The 17822-nt window shown below is 40.7% G+C and overlaps 1 protein-coding gene across 1 annotated transcript in view; it reads left to right on the top strand.

The window, feature by feature from the left end:
* SORCS3 (sortilin related VPS10 domain containing receptor 3) overlaps positions 1-17822 on the top strand; it is a 690926-nt gene that overhangs the window by 636823 nt on the left and 36281 nt on the right. The window contains exon 17 of the mRNA XM_043989102.1: positions 13954-14067. Within this exon, the coding sequence (XP_043845037.1) occupies positions 13954-14067 (114 nt within the window). The remainder of the gene's footprint in view (positions 1-13953; positions 14068-17822) is intronic.

Raw genomic sequence — 17822 nt, 5'->3', positions numbered from 1 at the left:
TGAACAATAAATAGACTGCAGACTTCCGAGTGTGATGGTTCAATTGCTAATGTGGTCTTTTCTATAGGAACATGAATGGATGGATGGATGGATGGATGAGTGAATGGATGAGTGAATGGATGAATGAATGGAAGGAAGGAAGGAAGGAAAGAAAGAAAGAAAAAAAGTGATCACTTCCACATTGTGACTTTTCTCATCATGGTTTTGATATATCACCAGTCAGTATAAGAAATTAAATGGAAATTTTGGGGGAGCTTTGCAGAAGCCACAGATGACACATAAAAGGGCAGTAGAAGATATGTAAAAAGTTTAGAAACTCAGAAATGCATAAAATATATGTATATTATTATGTAATATCACCCACATTTTATAATAAAGTACTATAAACATCCCATAAAAGAAAAAGAAAAGAATTCAGACTTCTCTGCTATGAAGGAAGGGCCAAAAAATTATACACGGATTTTCCAGCTTGCCCCTAACCGCTGGGATGTGGAAGGAATAATTGTATTAAGTCCCTAATATTAACTGAGTGGGGGGGGGGGGAGTCCATGCCCTCAAGGTGTTTGCATTTTAATAGGAGACAATGCATACAGGTAAATGACAGATAAGGAGGAATATTTTGGTTTGGAGAGGCACATGAATGGTGAGTAAGGCCATAAGGGAATGGATTGGCATGCTTTTCCCAGTTGCAGTTGTAGTATTGCTTTGGATTCCAGTGAATGAAATGAAAGGTATTTAAGTACTTATGTGTAAGTCATTGTTCCAGAATTGGAGGAAGATGGGGGTGGGGGGGAAGGGCACCTGATGAGAAAATGGTCAGGACATAATGTGAGGCACGGCTGGGCTGAGGTTACTTAGAAATAGTGGGTCATGTAATTCTCTAACCATTAAGGATAATAGGTCCCCATTCTTTCATTCTTAAACTAATTTCTTCCATGTACAGAGTGCTCAGTATTATTTGAGGGAGGGCTGCAAACTCTCCCTACAGTTCTGTGAACCAGAGCAAATCCTTTTGACCCCAGCAAAGAGGTTTCTTTAACCTCTTCCCCAATGCCATTCAGAGTTTGTGCCAGAATTTTATTTGGCTAGTTTATAGAGCATAACCTAATTAGTTAAGAACAGAGGTGTCAAATTCACAGCCAAGTGGTGGGCAAGACTCCCAAGTGCAAACCAAACTAGATTAAAATGTGATGGGGAAATGTTTAACAAAATAAATAAAAATACAATACATCATAGATAATGTTAATCTCTGGTTTTCTAAATCAATTTGCAGCCAGTAAGTTTCCATTTCTATTTAAATATGACAATACTGGTTTAGAAGCCGCACCCAGGGTAGTGGTTACTAACTTATAAACAAAGACTGAGTCAGGAATTGTCAGATTTGATTCATCTGTAAAATATTTAACCCTGACTGGGGGAAAAGGAAAAAAAAATCCCCTTCCCCAACCAACTTCATTTTAAAAAGTTAGCCCAACCCTCCATACAGGACTGAATCTAGATTGGGGCCCCAGACTTTGAAGGTCCTTCTTATTAAGTGTTTCATTTGGTAAATGATTGTTCCCTGGGTCACTATGCTAATGGATTCTCCTACTATCTGTCCCCTATACTCTGGACACTCATTGCATAGAGAACTTGTCTTCAGTCTGACTCGTTGCATTTTTAAGATGGAATGGAATTTAAATTATGATAGCAGGACCCTTTTTCATGGTTATTCAGACAGGCACTTCAGAGCCAAAGGATGGTTTCACATTTGGGATCAGTAATTTTCAATTATTAAACACAAGTACGGCAATATATTTCTAGGAATGTGGGTGCCATGCAGATGTTTAAAGTATCATTCATGTGGCATCCACCTGACTGTGAAATATGGATTTTTGACTTTTGAATTGGATCCAATTCAGTTATTGAATTCAAATATTTAATTCCATTTAGCTCAATAAGTGCCTAGTTTGTGCAAGACACAGCTCTAGGCACTGGGGATACAGAAACAAAAAAATAATGCAAATGCTCCTTGCTGGAGAGAGACAACAGATACATAAAGAAGGAGAAATCAAGTAATTTCAGGATGGAGAGAGCAGCAGTTGTAAAGACAGGGAAGGGTATGACTAGAAGGAGACTCCTAAATTGATACTTGAGGGAAACTAAGAATTCTAAGCATTCGAGGTGAGAAGGGAGTGCGTTCCAGGTGTTAGGGGCAGCAAGATGAGAGATGGCGTTGTACATTTCGAGAATAAACTAGAGGTCAGGCAGAACAAATTAATAATAGGAAATAAATGAGTCCAGAAAGTTAGATAGAAACCAACTCATGAAATGCTTTGAATGCCATTTGAATGTTATTCTTGAAGCAATAGGGAGGCATTGAATATTCTTGAGTAGACCTGTGTTTTACAAAGATTGATTTGTCATCTGTCTAGAGGATTAGAGGAGAAGACAGGAGAGAGTGAAAGTAGAGAGTGCAATTAGGAAGATACTGTAATTCAGCTGAGAAATACTGAGAAGTTGAACAAGGGCAATCACTGTGAGGGGAGAGAAGAGGACAGATGCAAGACATGTTATGGGGATAGCATCAGGAAGACTTGGCAAATGATTGGATACAGGGCAAGAATAATTCCAAAGCTGACAATCCAAGTAATTGGAAGGATGGTGGTACCCTCATCAGAAAAGAGGGATTTTGGAGGAGAGATGGGCTTGAGGAAAATTGTGATAAATTCTAAGCAGACATGTTGATTTTAAGATGCTGATGGTCCCCATTAGCAGGGGTGTTCCCCATGGTAAGGAATGAAATCACCAAGACAAAGAAGAGAATTGAAATGGGCTAAGGACAGAACCATGGGGAACACCCCTGCTAATGGGGAAGATATGAATGATGATCCAACAGAGAAGACTGCTAGGAATGGTCAGGTGCTTATGGGGGAAAAACAAGTGAGAGTAGTGACTGTGACTGCCATAGAAGTCAAGGAAAAAGAAAATATTTAGGAAAAGGGAATCATTCAGTGTCCCAATAATCATCCATTCAGTATTATGTGCCAGGCACTGTGTTAGGCATTGGGGATTCAAATACTAAAAGAATCAGTCAAGAAAAATGAGAGAGGGGCAGCTGGGTGGTGCAGTGGATAAAGCACCAGCCCTAGAATCAGGAGTACCTGAGTTCAAATTTGGCCTCAGACACTTGACACTTACTAGCTGTGTGACCCTGGGCAAGTCACTTAACCCTCATTGCCCCTCAAAAAAAAAAAAGAAAAGAAAAGAAAAATGAAATGGCTCCCATCCTTAAGAAATATACATTCTATTGGATATGTCAAAAGCTACAGAATAAGGAATGAGAAAAGGCCATTTTTAAGCAATTAAGGGATCAATGTAAACTTTGGAGGAAGCAGTTTCATTGTAGTCATGTGGGTTGAGAGTTACAAGGGGTTGAGAGGTGAACAGGAAGGGAAGGAATGGAGGCAAGAAGAATTAATATTTCTGGAACAGTGACTCAGAAAAGGAGAGCACAAGACAATAGTTTGAGTGGATAGCGGAGTCAAATGAAGACCTTTTGAAGGATGGGGGAGACCTGGACAATTGTATAGACCTTCATGAAGGATTGATGGATGATGAGAGATTGAAAAAGGAGAGAGATGGGGGGGGTAGAAATTGATTTAAGATGACACATCTAATAATCCCTTTGCATTTTCTAATGTGTTATGACTTGGGAGTTCTGTTCAAAATTTCTATATGTAATTTGACATTTGTTTTCTTTATGTCTCTGCAAAGTGTCTCGAGACCCTTTTCAACAAAGCTGAGAAACTTCACATCTCCATGGGACAATGGGTCTTGTTACATGTCTGCTCTCTCCCCCAGTGGTTTAATATGGCAAAGGTCTCTTGTTCTCCCGTTGCTCTTCAGCAACACAAGTCTACCCCAATTTCTGCACACCACAGTGTGACCATAAAGTAATGCGATGCGATTGGCTTTTTCACACACCGGAATTTATAGATCTTGATGAGTGCAGTCCATCAAAGTTGTAACCTGGGGCAGCTGTTTACTGAGGCTACCATTGCTAGAAACATTTCCAAATATATTCCTTGGCAATTGGCATTTTTATTTGGCAGGTTTATGTAGCACATCCCAATTAGTTGGATTCTTTCCTCAGTAAAGAAGCTTCTTCTGACGTGCAAAGAGTACTGGAGCTTTGGGCAGGGGCAATAGCCAATGAGCTTTATCTGAGGCATGATTATTGCTCATTTAAAAGAGCATTGCCCATAACAGCCAAATAAGAGCAGGGCTGGCATCCCAGATCTGCCATTTATTCATAGTGGGACCATGGGCAAATCACCTCCTCTCTTAAGGTCTCAGTTTCCTCATGAGTAAACCAAGGCAGCAATGGATTAGACAATCTCTAAGGTCCTTTGCAGCTCTAGCATTCTGTGACCAGTGAGTCATACAGGAAAATGAGTATTATTATTTTCTAGGCATATCTTGTTTTGATCCCACGTGGTGTCAGACAGCTTGATCCTTCACCTTATTCACCAGAAGTGACTGTAAATGACTTTTAGCTATTTCCAAAAATCAAACACATCCTCAAAGGATGCCACCACTCAACAAATTCAAAAGAGCATGCCACAAGTTCAGAAGACCTCTGCGAAGGAGCGGTTACTAGAAATATTTTATTCAATGACAGCCGCATGAGAATAAATGTTTACCATCCTCCCCTTCCCCAAGGGGACCAGTTTAGGGACTTAGTACTCTTTTTTATAGACCCATTCTATTTAAACAAATGCACACAAACACACATTAAAAAGTCACTTCATTTCCCTGGGTTTTAGATTAGCCCTCTATAAAACATGAGGATCCTACTCGGTGATACCTAATAATGATTTTAAATCGTTCTACGTTTAAAGGAGTAATCAGAAAGGATAAGGAGAACTGCATGGGAAGACTCCTATATTAGAAAAGGCAACACTATTCAAAAATACTATATACTAGAAATGATTGAAAGATACGTGATAGGAGAACTTAACAAAAAAGTGGGGGTTTTTTGCCATAAAGAATTCTCAGACATGGAAAACAAATGATAATAGTTCCTTATAGAGCCCCTTCTCCTCTAGTTTTAATATGTATCAGTTGAAGGGAGTAAGGCTGTTTGGTTTATAGAAGAATTGACTGTGGGAAAACATGATAGTGATCTTAAAATATCTCAAGGGCTATCATATGGAAGAGAGATTGAACATATCCTGTTTGTATCTAAGGGACAGATGTAGGACTCATGGAGAGACATTATTTTGGCTCAATATAAGGCTGTCTGGCAATGGAATAGGTTGCCTCCTGAGGTAATGGGTTCTATATCACTAGAGGTGTTAAAGCAGAAGCTGGAGAGCAAGTTGCAGAGTTTTTTGAAGAGAGAGTTCTTTTTTCTAGTAGAGTTTGAACTGAATGATCTCTGGGTCTCTATTAGCTTGGTGGTTCCTTGAGATATATTATACCAGTCCCTATCACAAGGGAGTCACAGTCATTAGCTAATACCTCTGAGACACCTAGCTGAGAGCAATAGTGTGGAATTAGACATTCTAGGAAGAGAAAAGGAGCATAGTTTAGTTCAGGTGTTCTAGCCCCTTTTCCTGCCGTGAACAGTCTGGTGTAGCCTGTGAATGCCTTCTCAGAGTAATGTTTTCAAATGCATACAATTAAATCTGGAAAGAAATTACAAAGGAAGTCAACTGTAGAAAAATACAGTGAGATATGTATATCTATAGATATATACATACACACAAATATGCTGCCTATATACATATGCACACAAATATGCCAAATACACACATATATGCACATATACACCTGTATGTACTATATATTTGTGTATATATTTGTGTGTGAGCATATTGTGTATGCATGGGTAAATACACATATACATGTGTGCACACACATGCTGCACATGCGTGAATGTATGTATGCAAAGCATTTGTGTGCAAATGCAGATATATGCAACCTATTTGTATACATATGTGTATGTGCATATGCATACACCTGTCTACAATGTGCACAGATGCACACACCTGTGTGTACATACATATACACACAAATACATGCACTTTTAAATCAATTATATACATAAGAAAGTTTGTGGACCCAAGGTTAAGAATCCTGGATTTAATGAAAACAACGCTATTTTAGCCAATTAGTTAAGCCATCTGACAACAGAGTTGAGGCAGATTGATTAGGCAATAGCAGAATAATCAGCTGTGTTGGGATAGATTATAGAGCTACTTTTTTGACAGAAAGTAAAAGAGCCCGGGGCCACCCTCCTCTTTAGAAACCTGCAGCTTCACAAGATGTGCTATGATGTAAGACTGGTTCCAATGTGGGACTGTGGTGTCCAAGTCCTTTCCCCTCTCCGAATCTCTGTCTCTTCATCTCCAGCTCTGCCATACTCTGTTTCTCTAGCTCTATGGAAATTTAACTATTTCTCTGATCCAAAGGCAGATGCCTCCAGCTTAATGGCATAGTCAGTGTTAAGTCTTGGAGGCAGAAGCAAAGGAGAAAAGAAATCCTACTTTAGTGGGGGTCAAACAAGAGGGATTTAAATGCCCATAGTTTAGTATGACAGTTGAGAAGTGCAATCTGATTCAGAAGAGAGATTTTTTTTTTGCACCCTCCCCACACCTCTTTAAAAAGGTAGGTTTTATAGATGCTTGGAAACACTTGATAGGGGAATGCTATGGTCTCTCACTTCTTTCCTAGTGCCTTACAGAGTGGGTGTCAGAAATCAGTAACACTTTTGCATAAATATTGAAGTTTCCACTTAATAGCATCGTAAATCCCCCTCCAAGGTCACTGTGAAGAACCTCTTTCCAGCAAGCCTCCAATACATCTCTGGCCTAAGGAAGAGCAGCCTGGGGTGGTGGATAGCAAAGCCTCTTCCAGAGACAAGTTTGACAGAGACATATGAACAGTCGGCCATAGAAGGGAGTTCCTTGGCCCGTTCTGAATCCAATGAGGGCTCCATCCAGCAGGATTAGTCGGCCACATAGAGTGCTGGATGTAGTGCCTTTTCACAATACCCATTGGAATCTTCTCCCTGTTTGGTGCCAGGTCCATGCTGGGACCTCATAAATGTCCGAAGGATAGGAGAAAGAACCAGCTAGGACTTGATTTGGCATCAGAAAATGCTCAATTTAAATTCTGCTTGGGAAACATCTTAGGTGTGACTCTGGGCGAGTCACTTAACCTGGCTTAGACTGAGTTTCCTCATTTCTTAAGTGGGGATAGTAGTGACACCTTCATGGGGTGGTTGTGAGGCTCAAATGGCATAAAATATAGGAAGTGCTATTTAAGCCTTAAAACTGCTCTATACACGTTAGCTATTATTACTTTTATTATCATTACTCTCTTGGTCAAGAGGTCACATTTTTATCCATTTCTTCCCAGGGGCAACAGTGGGAGATCTCTGAAATCCAATGAAACATTGTATCCATGTCATTTAGTAAATGCCCCTGGATGGAGGAAGTTACATGAGCAAATGATCAATAAGTATTTACAGTGTCCCTCCACATATATATCCCTGTACTTAGGCCCTCAAGTAACTGTCAGTCTACCTGAGGAGATGAGAGACATCCATACACAGATAAGAAAGCAATGAAGAAAGTATGAGAACAACAAGCATTAAATTGGGTTGTGTCTTCTATAAAAGGTCTAGGAGTTTCAAGGAGAAAAGGGATCGATTAAGGGCTGGGAAACCAGAGAAGGCTTCATGGAAGAGGTAGGACTTTAGCTGGGCTTTGAAGGATACAATTTGGTAGGGGAGAAGGCAGGGCATTCCAGACTCAAGGGACACTATGAGCAAAGACCCAGAGGCAGGAAAGAGCGTGGTGTGTCTGTGGGCCAGCAAAAAGAACCAAGGGGAGGAAGTATAAGGAAATACAATCAGTTGTGTAGCATGGGGGGAGATCATGGAGGGTCTTGAAAGAAAGCTTAAAGTACACCTGCCCTCCAGAAGCTTACAGTTGAAAAGGAGTACTTGCACTACACAGTAAGAGTTTTTAAAACCAGAGCATTTGTCGGGAAGGGAAGAGGAGGAGAATTTGTTTGTGTGTTTGTTTGTGTGTTTTTCCCCAAGCCATCTCTGCCATAATCAGGATCTGATCTGACTGCAGGCTTTGAGAAAATTACCTTCTTTTCAACATATTTATGACCTTAACAAAGAAACCTGCCAAGTCACATTGTGATTTGTGTTTTCCAAATGTTTGTAGAACTTCTTGTAATGATGAAATTCAAGGTTAGTCAATAAACACTTACTATGCATCTATTGTTTTCTCACCACCCCACCACCCCGACACAGACACCCCACTGTGCCTGGGCATACAAAGAAAGGCAGTCACTGCTTTTAAGATGTTTACAATCTGATAGAGGAGACAACATGCAGATAATTAAGTACAAACAAGCTCTAGATAGGAAAAAATGAAGAAAATGGTAGGATTAAGGGGATCAGGAAAGGCTACATGTAGAAGATGAGGTTTTAGCTGGACCTTGAAAGAAGCCAGAGAATCCAGGAGACAGAGATGAGGGAGAGCCTTCCAAGTGTGGGGGACAGCCAGGGGAAATAGGAAGTGTGATGGGTTTTGCAGACTCTACACTTGTTCTCTATTTTCTGGTTATGCATGGGCCAAAGGCCAGACACCAGTCTTAGCTTCTGTAATCCTGTTTTGTTCCAGGGATTCAGGACTGGGGCTCGGGCAGTTAGGAGTGTTGGGACTTGGTTGCCTGCTAAAATGCCACACAGTGTCATTAATAAAGCATTGGATTTATGGTCAGAAAGACTTGAGTTCAAATCTTGCCTCAGATGCCTGCTAACTGTGTGACCCTGGGCAAGTAACTTAACCTCTCTTGGCCTCAATTTCCTTATCTGTAAAAATGAGGATGATAATAGCAGCTATATTCTAATAGCAAAGATGCAAGGTACTTCGCAAAACTTAAAGCACAACATCAATGCTGTTACAGCTAATAAATTATCCCAAGGGCCTGAGAGAGCCCCTTCTACCTACCCCCTCAGCTCCATGCATCACTGGGGATTGGACAGTAGTTGTGGCTTAAAGTGGCTCCCAGGGATCCAGAACCCAAAAGCTATCACTCTCTTCCACAATTTTTCTATGAGTTTTGTTACTTGAGGCTTCCTTCTTAGATGAGATGCTGCCAGGGCTTAGGCAGATGATGGCAAGTTTTATTCACTGAGGGTTATCATGGCATTTCTGTCTTCTAAGGTTTAGAAGTCTGACAGCTGGGAGAGAAATGCAGGCAAACCGTTTTCTGGCCGAATTTCTTGGTGTGTTTGCAGCATCAGCAGGACACACAGCTTAAGAGTTCTAAGCAGCTCCTTTCTGGGTTTTTCCTCCTTGATCCTCATGATTGACTTTGCCTGAGAAGCACCTTTCCCCTGGAAACAACTGGCCCTGGTTTTTCACCTAAATCATGCAAACCCCAGGGCTGTGGAGAGAAGTTGGGCAGTTCCATGAGATTTTAATATACATTTAGCTCCAGTTAATGAAGAAGTCCACAGCTTGGGGGGCCCTAGTGATGTTTTCCTTAACGTTATTAAATATTAATGAGACATTTTTCTCTCTTTGGGGCAAAGCACTGGGCTTCATGCACATTTTTAATTACTGAGTTATTAACAGGTATATTTTACTGCACAGAACCGAAGTGCTGAAGACGAACATTTCACAGTAAGATGGAGAACATTAAGGAATCTCTCTCCTTCCCAAGGCAGCTTGCACTGGTAGCCAGCCTCCAAAGAATACTAATCGCACTCAAGGTCAGCAGAAACTCAGCCAGGGTACTTCAATAAACCAACCTGTGGAACTTGCTGGGTGCCAGCCTCCCCAAAGCCTTGATATTTCCACAGAGAAAACCAAGGGCAAATATTCCAAGCATGGGCAAGTTCACGATTCGCCATGCTCTAGCATTCATTCTGCAGTAACAAGGTAGATGGAAAATCCTCCAACAGAAAATGAGAAAGGGTAGTGAAAGATTTCTTTGCTTCTTCTTCCCCCTCAGAACACTGGCCCCAACCTACTGCATAAATGCAATTCCTACATTGCTTTCAAGGCCCCAATAAATTCCTTACCTCTCCATGCTGCCATCTGCAACTCTTCCATGTCATATTGATTTCCTCTGTCTCTCTGGCATGAAAGTATATATTTTCTGAAGCATATATTCCCAAGGTTGATTATATCCTATCTTACATTTCTCCAAAAAGAGCATAAGATTTTCAAGGCCTGATATTTTGTCCTCTACTTTCTTGTAAGAACGACAGCACCCAGGACATTGCTGGGCACACAGTAGGTATTAGATAAATGCTTATTCGCTTCCCCTTCCCAGTTCAACCTCTCTCCTCTAATCCTTGCCTTTTTTAAAAAATGAATCATTCATTGAAATCGAAAGGACAAGCATAAGTGTTAAATGACAAATAACTTAGGTTACAACATCTCAAGGGTAGGTAGGTACCCAATGCAAGATACCTGTGAAAAGACATGAAGGAATTGAAAACCTGAAGGGTCAGGATGGACCTATAAAACACATAGGTCAAGGGAGCAGCTAGGTGGCACAGTGGATAAAGCACCAGTCCTGGATTCAGGAGGACCTGAGTTCTAATGCAGCCCCAGACACTTGACACTTACTAGCTTTGTGACCCTGGGCAAGTCATTTAACCCTCATTGCCCCACCAAAAAAACAAACAAAAAAAGCCCACATAGGTCGAAACTACAAAAGTAATGAAAAAGCACCTCTGAGGGCCTGATTCAGGATCCTCGTGTGTTGGAACCACTCAAGCCTAAAGGACTGGGAGGCTTGAGTGGTTCCAACCACCTACAAGGGTCTTTCCTGGGAATCTGCAGGTCATTTCTTCTGTATATTCATATACGGAGCTTGATATACAGAAAGCCCAGGCTTATTAGGATGTGTGGAGCCTGCAGAGTGGATGGAAGCTTTACAGAGTTTCATTCTTTTATTTTTTTTTATTGTTAGAACAAGGTACTTCCCCCATCCCCAAATAATTCCCCCCACCCCACCAAGTTCTATTCCCTGAAAACAGTTAAACAAAGTTATGTAATTATGTTTTTGTGACTGGTAGTACATCACTTTCTACTTTTATAGTTTAAAATTCATTAACCAAAAAAAAAATATAAGATAAAATAAACAAGCTAATTAGTGGATCCATTGATAGATAGATAGATAGATAGATAGATAGATAGATAGATAGATAGATAGATAGATGGATGATAGACAGACAGACAGACTGAGAAATAAAGAAAAGCATCAGAGAGCTGTAGTGGATAGCCCTTAAGAGTAGGCAAAGAGCCATGATCCCTATTAAGAAAACAACCACAGCTTCTTGCTTTACCATTAATCATGATTGCAACCTTTCAACCCCTTTCCCCCACCCCCCTGAGAACTTATTTTTTACTTCTTGGAGGCACTTATCACATTTTGCTTTGTATTACAGTTATTTGTGTACCTGTCTTATCTCTCATACTTGAGGTGTGATGTCTCATTCATCTTTCTAATCCTCATAGCACCTGGCACAGGGCCTTGGCTGTTTACTAAATGAATGAGTGAGTGGATGAATGAATGAGTAGTTGAATGAGTGAAAGAGTGAATGAATCTTGACAGGGAGAGTAAGAGGGCAGACTGGACAAGGATAGGAGGGTGCTCTCCTGGGAGAGAAGTATTTCCTCATAGACACTCTGAGATGTTCTTTCACTGACAAGAACAGAGATGATGAAGTAAGTGCCTAAGTTCCTATGTCATAGCCTCTGGGTATTCAGTAAACAATTCTAGCTTTTGCTAGTCAATATTGTCTCTACTGGCCAGAGAATGAATAAACAGTGGGAATGGGTCAAGAAGCATGAGCTCCTTCTTCTCCTTAGTGTTCCTCCTTGTGGTTTATCCATTTTCTTCACCTGGCCTATTAAAAGTCCTGCAAAAGTGGGAGGAACTATAGCCACTTGGAAGATTTGTGGTTCTCAGATACAAACTCTAGGCTCTGATGAGCATTCCTATTTACACACATCTTGGGTTGGGATGGGATGGGGGGGGGGAGCAAATGCCCATTCAGTAGTCCTCACTATCTTGACATCTCTTCTCCAATTTGTTATGGCAAAGATTTTCTCTCATGGATGCGAGACAGTTGAAAACTTTGGTGCTTAAAAGTGAGACAGAAGAAGCAGGGGCCAGTCACTGACAGGGCCATTTTGAAAGATTGTGCATGCATACACATATGCATATGGTATGTGACTATAAAATGACACATTTTCAAACAAAGCCTAGAGCTTAGGCATTACCTTTCTTGGGAGACTGTGCATGTATTCCAGTGATGGGAATTCTTCTTTAGAAATAGCCTTCACAAATGAGCAGAACCAGGAGGACATTGTACACAGTATCAACAAAATTGTGTGATGATCACCTGTGATAGATTTAACTCTTCTCAGGAATACAATAATCCAAGATAATTCCAAAGGACTCATGAGGGAAAATGCTCTTCACATCCAGAAAAAAGAACTGTGGAATCGGGGTGCAGGCTGAACCATACTGTTTCTACTTTTCATTTGATTTTTTTCTTTTGTGAGGTTTTTCCCTTTTGTTATGATTCTTCTTTCAGAAGATGAGTAATGCAGAAATATGTTTAATGTGATTGTACATTTATAACTTATATCAGATTGTTTGATGTCTTGGGGATAGGGGAGGGAAGGGACGGAGAAAAATTTTATGATTAAAAAAAATATATTTTGCAAACGTAAAAAAGAGAAAGAAATAGCCTTCACAGCTGGCATAGAATACAACTCAACTCATTGCTCAGTGGGTATGCCATGTTATGGGTAAAAGTCCCAACCCACATATTTACCTTATTCCTGATACTTAGCCATGAAAGAACTCTGGCTGTTCCCAGTGATAAAGACGTGTTACCCCTGATGAAATTCAAGAGGATGTATCACTAACTCTGGGTCTCTATGCATTTATGTGTTATATCTTTTCAATGGTATTTATGTACCCACATATGTGTATATTTATGTCTGTATCTATCTATATGTACATATGTATAGATACTATATGAATATAGGATGTTTAGAGATGGGAGCTGCCTTAGAGGTTATCTAGTCTAACCCTTCTTTATACATTTGAGGAAATCGAAGTCCCTTCTCAGAGTTAAGTAACTTGTTCAAGGTCACACAGGTAAGTGAAACAGTTAATATTTGAAAGACATAATCTAGGTCCTCTGGCTCTTAGGCCAGTGTTCTCTTCATTTACCACTATATATGTGTATGCAAACCCTACCAGAAACAGGAACCTGTATCAGAATATGTCTGTTCATGTTGCAGATAGGGTATATAGCAGATTGTTTTGAAAATTCTGACTCTAAAAACATAATTAAATGTATAAATGTGTGTACATATATGCATGTGTATGTATATATGTGCAGCTCCATGAAAATAAGGACGATGGGTTTTATTCATGAGTATATTGCCCATTGCACCTACACAGGGCCTTTAGTGAATAAATTTTAATAGATATTCAAAGAATACGTATTTATGCATCATAATAATATTCATGTAGCACTCACAATGTGCCAAACACTGTACAAAGCACTTTATGATTATTATCTTATTTGATCTTCACAACAACCCTGGGAGTTAGATGCTATTATTATCTCCATTTTTCAGATGGTGAAAACTGAGGTAAGCAAAGGTGAAGTGACTTGCCAATGTCACATAGCCAGTAAGTGTCTGAGTCCAATTTGAACTCAGGTCTTTCTGACTCCAGACCTGGTACTCTATCTGCTATGCCGCTTATGAATAGGTGCATTAGTCTATAAGTGGATATGTGTATATATACATATATGTGTGTGTGTGTGTGTGTGTATGTGTGTGTATAGATACCCACATCCACCTCTCATTATGAAACATTTGCTTCTTCCCCCTGCAGTGATTATGGCTATGAGAGACACGGAGATAATCAGTGCATCCCTGCTTTCTGGTACAATCCATCATCTCTAGCAAAGGACTGCAGCCTTGGCCAGAGCTACCTCAACAGTACTGGGTAAGTACCGAAGCTACTCATATCTGGCGCTCTTCTGGGCTTTTGCCTAAGTTGGAACAAAACAGGGTGAGCTGCAGTTATAATAAGAGGAGCATATGTTTACGGTTTGTTGGGAAGAGACCCCTGGGCAAAGTTTTAGAGATTTCTTCCCTAAAGTTTTTTAAGACCAGGAGAGAGACCCAGGCAGCCAGGATGTTTATGAGAACACTGTGCTAGCCGCAAGGGCTGGAGGAGGTGAGTTTGGGACAGTCTTTTCATGCAGGTGATCAAACTGACTGGTGCCCTGGTTTCGGTGACTTTGTGATAGTTGTCCTTATGTGGTGGGATTGGCGCCATCAAGCCAGGCTGTTTCAACTCTCCCTGGCAAAGAACATTGACTCATTTCTGAAGCCTTAGGCAAAGAAAATGGTCATAAATGCCATGCAGGTATTATTGAGTTCTGAAGTGACAGAATATCCTAGGATTCTGGCTAAGAACATCTTGGAAATGTAACATTTGGATGCTTTCTGTAATCTTCAAAATCTTCAAATTATGTGTGTATTTGTGAGTGTGTGTGTATGTGTGTGTGTGTGTGTGTGTGTATGTATGTATATCTAGTTTCTTCTCAGCTCCATATGTCTCTCTGTTCTTCCCTTTGGGTTCTATCAGGAGATTAAACAGTTCCCTTGGAGACTTATTCTCTCTCCCCCAACTTTCCTCTTTGATGACCTACAGCAGACTGGCCAAGTAGTCAAGGCAGCTGAGTAGAGTCAACACTGACCTGGGAGTCATGAGCCTAACTTTTGAATTCTGACTTCCTTCTTTAACAATCCCTCTGTGATTTCCAACAAGTCATTTGCCTTTCTGTACTGCTAAGTCACTCAGCTTTCTAAGATCAGGAATATCACCCACTATTACCTTGGAGGGGGAAACATGGGGCTTAAAGGAGAGTGAGGGGTTTGAGTTGTTCTGCAAAACAGCAAATCTGAGCCAAAGCTTCACTTGAATACTGCTTTGGTCCCAACAAGGTTTTTCCTAGGGACTGATCTCTGGTTTAAGGACACTTGCCATTGAGATTCAGGGAATTTGAACTAGAGATCAAGCAGCTTTGGTTTATGGGCTTGTGTTTTCATTGACAGGGAAATGCTGCCAGTGGGTAGGTTGCTTATTAGTCTCAAATACAGTTTATAGGGTTGAAAAAGGGTGGTCCAAAGGGCTTACCTCAGAGGCAGTGGTTAGTAATGGGCAACTTGCTCACAATAAATGTTTTATTTAGTATGCCCTGGTCTTTGTAAGAGAGAAGGATTCAGTTATGAATTCCAGCCACATTTGTGGGTTAGACCCATTTTAAGCTAACCTAACTTAAGCATAACTTGGTTTTATAGGATTCAAAGCCAGAAGGACTTGAGACATCATCAAGTCCACACCCTCTCCTCTCGTTCTGGATGAGGAAACTGAGGTCCAGAATGAAAAAAAAAATGACTGCTTAAAAATGACACAACCTGTTATGACCAGCATTGTTTCACAATGCTTCGTGATAACCAAATCCCTCCATGTCACAAAATTTCCCTCTGGTGCCACATGGCCAATCATCTAAGGTGCTAAAATTATGTTTATTTTATTGTTTTTTATAAAATATCATTACTACCATAAAATATATCGAGTTGTCTATAAAAATGCTTTGTAAAGCTTCTTTGTACTAAATTTTGGCTACATGGGAATCTATTTATAATGTTGCTCCAATGAACCTCAATACCTCCTTAACATTTTGGGGTGTGTGTGTGTGTGTGTGTGTGTGTGTGTGTGTGCGCGCGCGCGTATGTGTGTATAGAGAGAGTGCCCGTGTGCACATGTGAGTCTGAGACATTCCTCTATGTTCTAAAAATCCTAACTTTCTAATCAAATACTTTAGGGAGGATTTCTTCTCTTTACAAAAGGATTTATCACAGAGTGACTATAAATAGCAGACACCATCTTCTCTACTATCCAACTTGCACTTGAACATTGTTTTATAATTATTAACTCCATAACAGAAAATTTGGATTTGAAGGAGGGAAGTCTAGCTGAGGAAGAAAGGTTTAACACTAAATAACCATTTAACAATTCTTCCTAAATGAACACATGCCATCTGTAAGACAATCATAGAAAATCAGGAAGAATGGGCTTTCATCTATGAAAGTTTAATTAAAAGGGGGGGGGTTGTGTTCAAATGCTTTATAATGTGAGGCATGCCTGCTCATGGAAAAAAAAAAAAACTATGTTCCTTTCTATTCTTTCCAGCCTAGTCATCTCCGATTATAGCTATAGACCCTGTCACTCGAAACCTTGCACTAAGTATTGGTGAGTTAGTTAGCCATGCTGAAGGAAAGAAAGGAAATCCCAGGATGCATTTCATCCTTTGCCTCCCTCAATCCTCTGGATGCCCTTTAAGTGAGGACCATTTGAATGGTTATGATAGATTAATTAGCCCTGGCATTCAAGGGAAGAACCTGGGTCTCTTTTAAGTGAACATTAAGTCCTAAATTGAGACTGCTGTAGCCCTACCTTGCAGACAGCCACATACCAGGGTTCAGTATCAATAATTCATGTCAAGCTATTCAGAAAAAAATGTGAATGGAACATGTTTACTTGCTCAATAAAAGGTCTTCTTGGACTACAGCATGGCATTCTAATGCATAATGAGTTATAGAAAGCACTTTGTTATAGTCTATAGTATTAGAATAAAGTTGTACTATGTTCCAGGCACTGTGCTAAGTTCTGGGGAGCAAAAAGAAGTCCCTGTCCTCAAGGAGTTTATATTCTAATGAGGGATATGGTTTCTATACAATGAGAGTATATGAGGCTCATACAGAGTAAAAGGAAGGGAACCTTAGAAAGAAGGAAGGCACTAACAACTGGGGATAGGGTGCAGTGGGGTGGGGTGAAGATGTCTTAGAAAGACTAACCACACGACATTCTGTTTGAGAAAGAGGCAGCATATGGTGGTGGAGAGAGCACCAGCAGCTCTCTCTTCTATTTCCAGCTCTACTACCAATGTCCCAAATGATCTTGGGCAAGGCTTTGCTCTCTGGGACTCAGGTCTGAAACAAGGAAGTTAGACTAGGTGTTCAGGTGTCAGGTACTGTGGGTTTACACGTGAAACAGTGGTCAGAGAATAGGATCTCAGTTGCTCTAGTGAGGCCCTTGACAATGGGCATTGGACTACATGCCCTCTCAAGGTCCCTTCCAACCCTGAGCTCCCTGTTTTTCTATTTGTCTTGGAGGTTGTTCCACTGCAGTGGTGTTGAATGGGGGCCTCCTATTCGAACTTCTGTTTAAAGTCTACCAGTCCCACTATGAGGAAAATGAAAGACTGAGGGTGGTGGGAGAGAGTGTGCCATACAATGCTATAAACCAGCCTGATGACTCTGAAGTGAGAGCTGTTAGATGATAGAAGGGCTCCCCAGGGGCAAAGGAATGCTTTCTGTAATCAGAGGCAGAATCGGGCACGAGAACCACACCACAGTCCATTTCTGCGTGGGAAGGAGCAGAAGGAAGCCCCAGGAGAAGGAAAGCAGCTCAGTCTCACCCCAGAGGCCCAGCTTGCCAAGTATGATCCAGTCGGCAGCCTCTTTCCATGTGCCATGTGATTCACACATTGATTTTCCTTTCTCGGTTCAGCAACATGAGCCACAGATCGCCAGGTAGAACCAATCAATAACAATGTATACAGAACTGCTTTTCCCTAGGATGAAGGATGGAAACTCCCTGTTGTTTGTTTAGCTTTATAAGAAAAG

Source organism: Dromiciops gliroides, chromosome 2 (assembly GCF_019393635.1).
Source record: "Dromiciops gliroides isolate mDroGli1 chromosome 2, mDroGli1.pri, whole genome shotgun sequence".
Lineage (NCBI taxonomy): Eukaryota > Metazoa > Chordata > Mammalia > Microbiotheria > Microbiotheriidae > Dromiciops > Dromiciops gliroides.
Note: the sequence above shows the minus strand (reverse complement) of the source record. Positions and strands in the feature narration are given on the sequence as shown.